Consider the following 14,094-nt stretch of genomic DNA (forward strand, 5'->3'; position numbering starts at 1 on the left):
TTGGAAAAGCTAATTATAATCAATGTTTTCCTTGTTACTACAGTCATAACCAGCCTTCTGACTACCTATACATAACTGTCTCTTTACATAAAAAAGAATAACATTCTCAGTTTAAAGTGTGTTATAAGTATATGTCATTTTATGCACAGTACTTATTTTGATAAGGGAGTTTAGCCTAATGTGCACAAACCATTCATTCTATCTATTTTTAATAACAATAGCTTCACAAGTAGAAGAATACCAGTTTCATTGTGTTATCTTTCTTACCAATATTAAGTAACATCAACCCTCAATATTGTGTAATAATGTCATTCACCATACTTACTTAGATAAATCACCAGCAAGATAACTCTTCCGACGAATATAAGACGGTCCCTTATCTCCTGCCAGTGCCTGGTGGCCTAGCTGAGCTATTTGTAACCAATCCATGCTTTATAATAGCAAGATGGAACTCAGGTTCATCACAAAAACCTGACTAAATTCACGTGAAAAAACGGATGAGATTAACATTGATTCCAAGAAGAGATAATAATTATTTGTTCAGGGAATCCTTACAACTTGTGATCCTTGACAATTAACAGCGCAAACTGAATGAAGTGGGTAAACTAATACAGACAAATATGAAAAGCTTCAAATTTTAACAACAGAATGAGGTTAGAATAATACGTTTATTACATACATTAACTTTATCGTGATACAAAGTAGCAATAAATTTTAAGTAACATAATTAGTTACGCCATTTTAAGTAATAGAAATATAGTGCAACAATTATATACTTGAGGTTTCATATAACAACGCGTGTTGCACTATGGATCTGCAGGTCCAAACTGTGCGACCCATTCCCACCAAAAATTCGAAATGTTTTAGGACCAAGGGTAAAGGTCAATTCCCACAATACAGTGAAGCAAGAATAACCAAAACGTTGACGGTGAATGCTGTTGACTAGCTACCTTATCCCGATTCCGTAAGTTAAAAACTAGGATCAGCTAGTGCACATATGCCTAGAGTAGCTTCGCGAGAAATTCCTAAAACAAACCATAAAAATATACCACACCTAGGTATTATTATCTTCATAATTGTGCATAAATTTAAAATAATAAATAAAAAACACATAACGTTAAAATCAAAACACAATTCAAAACACTTCTAAAATGTGGATTCTACATGTTTCAACGCGTACCTAGAAACGGGACCCCCGACAAAGACTCTTGAATATGACGTGATACACGTCAAAACATGTGCAAATCACAGTTTAGAAATGTTTTCAATTGTGTATCGAGTTTAACGTTGTGCGTTGTTTTTTTATTAGTTACATCACGCCTGTTACATTACAAGTACACACAAGATTTTACATTTTAATGTGTTTGAAGGGCTTGAAGAAATTCATTATTTAAATCACAACAAATTTTGACACGTATATCCCCATATGTGTAATGTTATATTAACGAGTTCATACAAATCACATTAACTGTAATAAAGTAACAGGTGTTAAATAGCAAATAAACAGTTTATTTCGCTTTCATTTACTTTATTACGTCTATTAAAATTCAAACTATGATTGACCGTCACTGTCAAAACTGACAAATGTTACCCTATACTGGTGCACTGCCTAGTCCAGCAACAACGTCAATACATTATGAACCTTAGAAACAACGGATACAAAACGAGAGACACGTGCCACACACTTTAATCCTATGAAGATACGACAGCTGTTATATAAGTGATAATGCTATATTTTGATATTAAACAGTTTAAAATAGCTTCTAGCTTAGAATGCTATATCAACAGTCTTACATAAACTGGCGGGTTCCAACTTCATATCATTTACCCTAGCACAATTCAGTATTAATTTTCAACACGGAGAATTAACTCCATATACTTTCTCTCTCCTTTTGTTAACATCATATACACTCGTCCTTTCTTATTTCACGCCGGTGCAGTGATGCCCGGCCATCCCGCAGTGCGACACATCGTGGTTACCGCTAGGATATAATATATTTTTCTCCGGGTTCTTAATCGTTCGCTTTGCAGAATAGTTAAGCGTTTGGTCGCCTGCAAAACTGTGCACGAGACACTCCTCTTGATAGGATAAGTCTAAATGTTGTCATCACGGGCAAAATTAAAAGGATTTTCAGAATTCTACAAGTCAACTGTAACAAGTAATTAATACACAATTAGAAACAATTCTGAGCAGATAGCCATTTTGTAGTTTTGAGTTTCAATATTAAAAACCTTCCAAACAAGAATCAGAAAACTTTACCTAATTTCAGGTTTTCCTTTCTATCACTTTTTATCATTCTGAATACACAAGTATAGTAATTAGTCTATTAAAATACTTATGACTATTTGAAAATAGCTTAAAAGTTACGTTAGTCTTATGTTGCAATTCATATTCTTATTAATGCCATTGCAATAAGAACTAGTTTCGACCATACACGTAAAATAAAAATAAACTGAATAAGCCTATCTAGTGACGACTGAAAATGGAACGAAAATAAGAAGAAAAAAATATTTCGAAACTATTTTAACCGTGGCACAGGGCTTTGAGGTCGTTTTTTTTCCAAATACAAAACTTTGACTTAAAGCTCCGTCATTTCTTGACCGATCCGAGACCTAATTACAGCTTTGGACTCAGGTGGTCAATTTCGATTGAAGTATTTGATCACATCCAAGATATCTGATTACTTTAAATGTGCCTAAATGAATTTCAAGTGCATCAACTATTGAGATTCCCTCTTGTTTACATTTTTTACACACTTTCATACACTCGTATACTTAGAAAACAGGTATAATTTTACACATTCTCGACTGATCCAAATCAATAATACAGTGCACTTAAATAACGAAATTATTAAAAAGTAATTACAATGGATCTATGAAATTTTTAAATGTAAAATTTGGAAATAATAAGCACATCACTGAATGATAGCATAAATTATGTAATAACTCTGATTCTTTACCTTGTGTCAATTAGCCCTAATTTTAACTATTTAAGCAGTTAATAGCAGTTTATTAGCTGGGGGTGAAATTAGTTAATTTAATCTCAATGTTAAATGTTTGCCTCCAATTCCCACAAAGATATACCACGTGCAGAGTGAAATCATTTCGTTTCTAAGAATCCCTGTTCTCTATAACCTTAAATATCCACAAAGAATTAAATGAATTTTTACACAGATATTAACATTTATGTATTCTTTGAAATAGTAAGCTATTCGCTCATTTGTGAACTACCTGCTTTTATTACAAAATTACAGGACTACACTGTAAATGAAATTTTTAATACACTCTTGTACAATGCTATCACAGAAATTTTATGAAACATTGCTTTTTATAATTTTTCTAGCTATAATATCTTTGGTACTTTATTTCCGAACACACGCTCTATTTTATTTTTATGGATATTAACTAAGCAAAAGTTTGATCATGTAATTTATTTTTTGTTTCTTTGGTTACTAACAGTACACCTTGTATGTATAGTTTCAATTTTTATTATGACACAACACAACACCAGCTCTACACCGATTAGATAACAATTACTTGAAAATGATTTCATACTAAAGTGCACTGTAATCCAGATCTAGCAGTTATAAATCAAATTACTTTAATAATAAGCTTAGCTGACTCTCACAACAAGTGAAGATTAACAGTCTCTAACACTACAATTTTTGAACTGCGATTGTAAAAACAAAACCATTCCAAAACTCTTTTCTTCTCTTTGTTATAATATTCATGTTCAACTGAAAGTGTTACTGCAAGCCAAAACTTTTGAAAAATGCCTTGTTTCTATTTTATGTTTACAAAATTGAACAATAATAGTTAATTGTATTGACTGAACTGTAATGTATTTATATGAAGAAGTGAATCTGTGATTGTATTTCAAGGGTAAAGCAATGGTAAGAGACAAATTTAAGGCCCAGTACCTTAATTTGATGAATAAACAAAGTAACAATTAATAACAATGTTATATCCAGTAAAAAACTGGAAAAATTATAAGGTCTGGCATATAACATCTAGACTACAATTATATAATAATTACTTCTGTGTAACTTACATACAAGGGTAAAATGGTATGTAAATACTTGTATAAAGAAATAAAACATTAGTTTCACTGTGTGCTCAAAAAAAAGTTAAAAATTGCATAAACACACATCTCATAAAAATCTAGTTAGTTTGAAGTAAATCTATTTCATACAGCAATTTGTATGCACCAAAATTCTTTGTCCTGTTCAACTATTAGCTAGTGGGGCATATTCAGTCATTGTCCTCACAAACAATGTGTGGAGGAAAATCAACAGTGTTGACATTGAATGATCCCTGTTTAATCAGTTCTTGAAAAATAATCTCATTTGTTTCAGTCTCAACACTTGGACCTAGACATGATTTAGTCTGAATTATTCTTATCATGATCTGTAATCACTTTCTTCACCACCACAAAATCACTTTCAATTTTATTTTACCTGTCTGATTTCCATTTCTTGGAAATATATTCTACAGACATGTTAGAAGGATGTGTATCAAATTTCTTTTTCCTTCATTTTTGTTATACACTTCTCTCAGGATGCTTCTACTATTTGTTTATTTTTCTTGTGTCTATAAAAAATTATTTTAATAGATAGAAGGTTCTCCACTGTTTCATGTTTTAAACTAAGCCTTTGATAAGTGAGCACATGCTTAATGTGATGAAATTCTGCCTCAACAACATTGTTACTGGGATCTATGTAGAAGCATTATTATCACTGGCATACAAACATTCTTAAATTTCTTCCTTCTGTGTATAAGCACGTGCTTCCACAACCCCTTAGTTTTGCCCCCATTCATGTAGTACTTAAACATTCTTATTTTCTATTATTTCCCTTCTGAGCTTATCTTAATTTTATCAGAACTGTTCATTTTTGTAACACTGAAAAATGTTTTGAAATAAATTTTAACATTCAATCTCTGGTTGTATAACCCCAATTTGAGTGTTCTTATAGCAATATTTTTTGCTAACATGCTCCTATATACAGTACATAATTTAAAATCTTTTTATATTATAAGCATTCAATGATTGTCTAAACTTTTTTCTATGTAATACAGTTCTAACTGTCGGACAAAGGACTTTTGCCAAATATTGCAAATAATTTTGTCACCAACGTGTGTCTTACCAATTGAACATTCTTTCATCACTGCCATGATAAATATCACCCTCAACACGAAATAGACTTCCATTTTGCATACATTAAATTTCCTGCTAGTGCCAAATGGTGAACACACGTAAGTACGGACTCAATGCAGTATCTGTACACACAAAATGTGCAACAAAATTATCATCTAGTTTTAACATATACAAGATATAATATCTAGAATGATACAAACTACTAATAACAGGCATGCCAATGACATTTATGAAAAAAAGAGGAAAAGGTATATAGCCTTGTGCCAGAGGCGCCACAGCAGCCGCGCCTGACTAGGGGGATCCAGGGGTATGCCCCAGATATGTGATATGCCTCAGAAATTAAATTTTGTACAGTTACTGACATGTATTCCATTAAAATTTCAAATTACTTAAAATTACTCTACATGACTACCTACAGTAAAACTTGTTCATCTATACAATCCTGTCAGTAAATTACTGGTACCTCAATATCAATATATTTTTCATTCTTTCACAATACAAACTGAAACAGCAAATCAAGGAAAGCTTTGACATTGCTTCAAAATAAAATTAATGATATGCTTTAAAATAAACCACTGGCACTGTATGCTGCAGATAATAATAAAATGTTTTATTATATCAACTTCTGCTCTGCTGCATAAATTACAGTCAAATTTCAAATCACTTAATTTCCTTTAATCAATCTTGGCTACTTTCCTCTTTTTCGAGACAAGGGTTTCCAGTGCTCTCTTCCGAGCTTTTTTTCTCTCCTTCTCTGAATGGGCAGCTCTCTGTGCCTCTGCGGCTTTCTGGACTTTTTCTTTAGCCAAGGTGGCTGGGCCAGATTTCACAGAACCATAGGCCTCAAGCCTTTCTTCCCTTTTCTTCTGATTCTACCTCAGCTTTGAGGTATACTTTGAAGCTGCTGATCTAATGTCCTTACACATTCTCTTGTCTACAGAATCAAAATGAACATCTTTCCTATCAAACATTTCAATCGCTGTTGTTTCTTTGGAGCGTAGAGAATATTTTATCGTCTGGTATGCACACGATACCAGATCACGAGACCTGCAACGAGACGAAACAAGACTGCCTCCAAGATGGCGGTCAGATTTTTTTTTTTCTGCAATAAACATTGAAAAAATACGATTTCTCCTCAAAAACCACCTACCCAGCCCCCAAATCGCTCATATTTTCTCCTCGAATTTACACGAATCTCGTGGGTGATTGTTGGCTGTTTGAAAACCGCGGAAATCCGTGTTTCAGCGGAAAAATGGCACTCATGTAATAAGCACATATGTGTGTGTAAAACTACATTCACTGATATCCAAGGCTTTGTGCATGAATTTAAATCTGCCCACACATTTGAGGAAATGAGTTCATTGTAAATGCCCATTACATAGATAAACCATATCAACACAAGCATATACACACGGTGCAAGGAATCTGAATGTTTGTACTCCTTTAGAAATGTTGTTCCAGTTTACTATTAACATATCTGGGTTAATTGTTTCACTAAACTATTTACCCATGCAGAAACATGGTTCCAGTTTACTATTAACATACGCTAGCAATTGTTATGGTGTGTACATCTTTTAAAAAATAGTGAAGAATTATTTTAATTTTACTTGTCATAAGACATTAGTGTTAGGCCTGTTATATTTTTTAACTTTTTTCTTTATCTAGTCTCTAGGGATTTTCAAGAATTAGAATAGTGTATAATAACAGTATTACAACCACACAATATTTATTATATCCATTGCTGACACAAGTGGTTGAAATACTATTATTATAAACAGTTTTCATTTGTAAAAATTCTTAAGGCTGTTTGTCTATTTGGGATGAAGTACAAAGCTAAGCTACACAATGTATGCTCTGCCCACAACAGTTATCAAAACCTGGTTTCTAGTGATGCAAATCTAGACATACTGCTGTGTCCCTGGAGGCTATCCCTAAAGAACTTGGTAAAGAATGTAGTGATCTAAAATGTAACATGCCTGATTATAATGTCTTATAACAAATATAATTATTTATGTACATTAACATGTTCCACTTTGATAACTATGATATTATGTTAATCTACAAAAAAAAACCCACCAATTTTTATATATTTTAGATATCAAAGTTCCATATCATCAATACAATAAACCTTGTGGAAATGATGGGACAATCAATTTTTTGAGTGGTAAAATGACTACTTCACTGAATTAAGGAAAACTTTTAAAAATACAATTTTTAATAGACACTAGATAAATTAAAACTGAATATATATATATAAAAATATAACATCCCTAACAATATCAAAAACGTTTAAATTTGTTTTTATCATTTTGTGCACAAATACAGTAATTGTGTGTGTCAATACTTAACTGCAAGAACAGTGAAAAAAGTTTTTATCACAATAACATACTTGAGCATATCTAAATTTTAGAAATAGATCAAATCAAAGAAAACAAAGCAAGAACATGTAAAAAATGTACTTTTGTGATATACAGTAAATTTCTACACAGAATTACTGAATTTTTTTATGAATATCACACTCATATGCAACAATTTCTGTTAATCTTTCTACAGGAGTTTACAAATATATACTATAAAAACAGTTTCTGTAGTGATACATGTTAGACCAAGTTAAATTATATCTTTATATACATTGAAAGTTCATACAAGACAGACCTATATTAAATACATAGGATATTTTAGAAGACCTACAATTAGATGTCTATTCATTTTCTTATAATAATTCAGGATGAGTGAACTTCAACCTGTTACTAAGATTTTGATGAATGTTTAGTTCATGATAAAAAAAAATTTGCATTTGATAATTCTGGTGTTGGACAAAACACTGACAATTAAAAAAAAGAGCAAATGATAAATAACTTAGGCAATGGGTAAAAACTACAACTCTGATATGTTTAATACTGGAAATACATAAGTAAAACTAAGTTTGGTTTATGTGCTATACACATTTAAAAAGTTTACTTTGACAAGTTTAATGTAACAATCTTATTTGCGTATTATTTATTAAAAGAATTCCAAAAAATGAATCATTTAAATCTACACAAAGAAAAATAGTCTTCTGTAGAAAAGTTACCCTTCAAGAGCAAAAACTACAAACCTGAATATTAAAGAAAAAATAAAAATGAGGACAAAACTCCTAAATAAAATTCAAACGTTTTTTCAGTAAAATTTTACATTTTATCTGTTAATTCCCTAGCTTAACTTTATACCAGATTTAACTGACCTCATAAACACCAAAAAAAAAATCAAAATAAGCATAAAGTGTTTTTTTATTGAATGACTTCCAATTGTAACACAAACTGAACCACATTTGTTTATCCTAAATAGCTTTAAATTCATAACAGTGTGCATCTACTTATACTTAAATTTTATTATTTTATTAACCTTTGAGCCCTGTCTAACTACTATTCACCTCATTGTATGTTTTACATCACTTGGCAAATGTGCAGCTCACACTGAGCTATTAAATTATGTTATGTATTATTCGTCAGCTGTTCACAAGTGTACTTTGTGAAAAATTGAATTGTATTATTATTTATTTCACCTTAAGTAACAAAAAGTTTCTTACTCTTACATTTTAATTACTTTTATTTAGTAATAAATTAAGAATACATATGAAAAAAAAGTACAAAACATTGTTCTCTGCTTTATTAGTAAAAGTGTTAGTACCCATACCAGCCATTCTGAGATACAAAAAAGTGCTTACCTGGGTCTTCTTTTCATTTTGCTGTTGACTGTTAATGATATTTAACCCTACTTTTTATACTAATGGTAGCAGTGCACAAAATACTTTTATAATTCATTAAACAATGCACCAAAGAACACATAACAGTAAGCAGAGAACAATAGAATACATCTCATAACTATCACAAATCTTTTGGCTTTCAGACTATATCACAAGAGCTGTTAGAAACTCAGCTAAGCTCATTGAAGAGTTTCCCATGGAAATGAAACTAACAATTCTCTGTACAGAAAAGAAGGTAATACAATAAAACATTTCATATAGTAAAACCTTGAGTTTCTATTGGTTATAAATAATATAGCACTGAACTTTAGAGAGAACTACTGGTGAATTTTAAAAGAGAGGATGTGAAAAGTGAGCATGGCAAGAGAAGCCTGATTGTCTATTTCATAGCTCTATACTCATATAAGATTGATGACTATGAAAATTATACTTTGCATGAGCAATGAGAGTATTATCATAAGTAATTTATGTTAAATTTTGTACTTCTTGGAGAAATGTTAAGCAAATGAGATAAGAGTACATGTCAAGACAAATGTCATAATGTCCACACTAAGAGAAATTCTAATATTTTTAAATATTGCCTTATAAAAAGTAAGAATGTAAAATTTATATAGCACTAAAATATGGATTATCAGCTATGTTCTCATACTGCCATACCATGAAAATAAAGTGCTTTAATTACATTTTGAATGTAACTCACTACAACCTTGTGACATGCACAATAAAGGATGACCATGGAGAGAGGATTAAGGCACATATCTTAAGCATACCATAAATTGAGTCTTCATAAGATATTATAAGAATATTTTTTTTGCCAGAAGCTTTTACCAACTTAATGCCACAATGGGTTACTTAGACCAACTCTGTTATGAAATCAGAAGTACAAGAAAAATATTTTACTTCTCACCTATCTTTGTTGGGAAATGATTGTGATGGAGTTCCAAGTAAAGAAGATTTTTCACATGGTGCTCCTGATACTGTATCCAGTGTTGTGCCTTTCTGGTTGAAAAGTGTTGAAATATCCTGCCAACCTTTTTTGCTCACATCTGCCACCTTAAAGTACAATTCTTATGTTAGTAGCTTCATGATGCTCAAGTATGTCACAGTTTTTGTTAGAATACAACAGAGTCAGATGCACAATGGAACTTATGTACTGCCACTCATCTCCCAAAGACATTCAAATATGTGATTCACAAAACTATAGCAAAGTAGCAGTAACAATTGCACAGATCTTTACTAAAAAAAGAAAAAAGTAGTGTATTTCAAAAACTTTCATTAAAAGCAGTGAAAGGAAGGAAATAATCACTTTAAATAAGTTTTACATATATTAATAACAGCCAAAGGGAGAGAAATACTGAGTCACTTTTAACAACAGAAGATGAAAATCCTGTTGTAAACACACTAATGAAAATCTTGCACAGAGGAGTATAGTCACTAACTTTGGCTGCATATATATGGAGTACTCAGAACCTCAACACTTGTTCACTTAGATAGTGACTGTAGAGTGTTCATGTATTTCCAGTTTTGTGGGAATTCCCAAAATATGAAAGTGTGTTTTCCTCAAACAAATTATTTTTACAATATAATTGGGCTTTATATTCACAATATCTAACAAAAACAAAGATTGCTTTTCTGGTTTTATTTCATGTTTCCTAATGATTTATTGCATGAAACTAAGTGAACTTTAATGATAAGAAGTCAAAATGTACTCTGCCCAGAATTAAAACAACAGACTAACAAACACTGTTGGATATATAAGACTGTTTAGGGTAAGAGTTATTAGTTAGTTCATGTAGTAATCTAATGTTTAATGATTATTTCGTTTTCATAACAAGGGACTTAAAAGTAACAATTTTAAAGGTAATAGTTACGACAAATTTTGTTACATAACTCAGTAACAGTCACACATTGTATGTGTACGTCAATTGTTGTAATTTGATGTTGCATTACTTGATCCTTCTGCATTTTTCTCGATTATTGTCACTTCATAACATCTCATAGTTGGTAGGAAGTTCAAAGCATTAGTTGGGTGATGTGTATATACAGTAAACCAACTATGTTGTAAGTTAAGTAAGTAACAGTTAAGTAAAAACAAGTTAGTTTGCATGATTGGTAGTTTAGCCACACCAGACAATATTTTAAAATGAGTTTCACAGTTTAACAGAGAGAATGAGAACAAGCAGTCTTGTCAAAGTGTGTTCTAAAGTAATTGAATCCACCTGTGTGGACACTGATGAAAGAAGGAGAATTATTTAAAGCTCTGGATGCAACTGTGGAAACTTATGGGGCAACATAAATGAATGTAATGCAAATTGTCTTGTAAGAAACAGTACAGAAGAATAACTTGTCAGTCAATTGGGTTCTACAGTAACTGAGTCAGCATGTGTGGACTTTTGACAAGAAAAACAATTATTTAGAGTTTTAGATAAAATTGTGATATCCTCTAATGCAAACAAATTGTGTACATGCATTTCCTTTGTTTTGAATATCTTATTTTAAAACAAATAGATTGTGTTCTGTCACAGACACCTACTGTAAAAGAATGCAAGCTCACACACATAAAATCCTGCAAATATCATAAGGAATTTTGTTTGTTTGTTTTTTAATTTTGTGCAAAACTACTTGAGGATTATCTGTGCTAGCTGTCCCTAATTTAGCAGTGTAAGACTAGATGGGAGGAAGCTAGTCATCACCACCCACCACCAACTGTTGGGCTACTCTTTTACCAATGAATAGTGGGATTGATCATCACATTATAATGCCCCCATGGCTGAAAGGGCAAGCATGTTTGGTGTGACGGGGAATCGAACCCGCAACCCTCAAATTACAAGTCAAGCGCCTGAACCACCTGGCTATGCCAGGCTATCATAAAGGAAAGAATTACTTTAAACAAAAGTGGATCTCAATCTTGTTTTGTAGTCTATGAGAACCATAGAGGTAAAAGAAAAATTAATTAAAAAAACAGAGAATCTAAATCCTGTTGTATAGACTTATGAGAACAATAAATGGGGAAGAAAATTAACCACTTTAAAGTACACAAGGTGTAAACCTTGTAGTATAGATGAAAACTTAAAAGTTAGGTAAACAGGTGAAACAGAAAAGTAATTAGTGAAGTCACTAATTATAATTTTACAATGTGCCTGGGAATGTTAAAAAGTATGAATGGTAAAAGACACAGAGAAGAATAAACAGTTTATTTATAATGATAATGAAAATGTAGAGGTCAAAATGAGCCACAATCAAGTTGTCTGGAGACCAAAATAGTAAATAAAATTTGTTAGACATACTCATAACAAAAATATATTTGTTAACTCTCTTGCTACAGGCTTGATCATGACCAAAGATTGACACTTTTAGTTTCCATACCATAATTTCTAACATATTTTCGGTAACTTCACAAATTAAATAGGAGAAAATATTTTACTCACAATCATACTAAGGAAGTTTATGAGTTAAAATTATGAAGAAAATACATTAGTCAATCAGAAAGTCTGAAACAAAATTAAGGAAAAATAATAGTAATTCAACTCATAATCAGAAAGTATGATGAAAGAAAGAGAAAAAAAAAAAGTCACATTTGGGAATGAAAACAAATTATCAAAAGCTACATAGTAAAATAAAAAAAATAGACAATCAGATTTACAAAAGTTTATGGTATACCTATGAGGGTATAACACAACACACACAACACGTTCTATTTTGCTCCATATTTGAAGTAACATCTGGTTATAATGAAAAGTTTAAACAGAAAGTCTTGGCAAAAACTTTACATTGAATAAACATATCAGTATAATAGAAATCTATTATTAAACTTAAACAATTACTTCATACACTATCTGATTTTTTAAACTCCCAATACAACTAATGTTTACTCATAGGGTTTAAAAATGTGATTAACAGTGCATATTACAATGAAAAATTATGTAAGTTTTCAGAAGCAAAAATACTCTGACATAGTCAAATGAGACATTATTTAGCTAACACAATCTACTACCCAAAAACCTACAATGCAGACCAAAAAACATTATCAAGCTTCTAACCATATTTCTTCCCAGTTATATTGTTTGAGATGATTTTTAAACTCATACAAAATTCACCCAATTTTTACCTGTAGAAAAAAAAAACAATTATTAAAAGTAAGAGAGATAAATGAGAACATTATTATATCCCAGTGTTCTGGGAACCATTGTGCATGGACAACAAAAACATGTTTCCACAATCAAGAAACAATGGTCTTTTTTAAAAGCAGATATATTGCTCAAAATATTTATTAAAAGTAAAAAAGTTTATTATTAGCTTCTTTAACATTAATCTCAGGCCCCAGCTTTTGAATGAGTAAGCTCTATCTTACATAGAGGCTCTTCTCATCACTAACCTTGTCAACAATCTTAAACAAGAGAGACTAAACAACATCACATTCTTAGTGGACGATATTAGATTAGCATGTTGTTTCACTCATGTTATCAAATTTCCTAATACATGAATATCCACTAAAACATCCACTCTAATTTGTTTAAGATCACAGTAAGAACCAATGATGAACAACCTCTGTATAAAAGATAGCTTATTCATTGGCAAACTAAAGCTTCAGACTATTGTCAAAGAAACTGACAATGAATTGTCTTTAATTTTGGAAAAATATTCTGTGTACTATCTCTTGTAAAAAATACTTCATTTTAATCTCAAATGAAACAAAACTATGAAGAACATTCAAATTACTGGAATGTATAACTAGTAAAGAATACACTAAATCCAATAAAAGAGCTTAAGAAGTTTACTGACAAGTAAACTGAGATTTCTGACTCTAATATAGATAAACTTCCAGTAAACTAGTTACATGGTTAAAGAGAAATAAAAACCTACAATTTGCAGTACTCACCTTTGACCCAACTGTGGACACCTGATTCTGGAATTCACTTATTATTGAACCATCTTTTACCTATTTTGTAATAAAGCAAACACTGCCAGTTAACAGAACAATGGAATTCATGCACCACAGCTAACTGATTAAAATGGGTTACAGAAAAATATATGCAATGTAAAATAGAAGCTAACTGAAAATATAACATGTGCTAGTACATACTTCACTTGAAAATAATATATAAATGCTCAAAAAAAAAGTTTACAGAAGGTAAAATGGAAAATAAAATTGTGTGCACCACTAGCAACAAAAATATATTTGTTAACTCTCTTG

The 14,094-nt window shown here is 31.1% G+C and overlaps 1 protein-coding gene across 1 annotated transcript in view; it reads right to left on the reverse strand.

The window, feature by feature from the left end:
• Positions 1–14,094, reverse strand: part of ArfGAP1 (ADP-ribosylation factor GTPase-activating protein 1) — a 76,058-nt gene that overhangs the window by 16,537 nt on the left and 45,427 nt on the right. The window contains exons 10-11 of the mRNA XM_076469634.1: positions 13,780–13,839; positions 9,808–9,953 (exon numbers count right to left, since the gene is read on the reverse strand). Coding sequence (XP_076325749.1) covers positions 9,808–9,953; positions 13,780–13,839 — 206 coding nt within the window. The remainder of the gene's footprint in view (positions 1–9,807; positions 9,954–13,779; positions 13,840–14,094) is intronic.

This window comes from Tachypleus tridentatus, chromosome 12 (genome assembly GCF_004210375.1).
Source record: "Tachypleus tridentatus isolate NWPU-2018 chromosome 12, ASM421037v1, whole genome shotgun sequence".
NCBI classification, from domain to species: domain Eukaryota; kingdom Metazoa; phylum Arthropoda; class Merostomata; order Xiphosura; family Limulidae; genus Tachypleus; species Tachypleus tridentatus.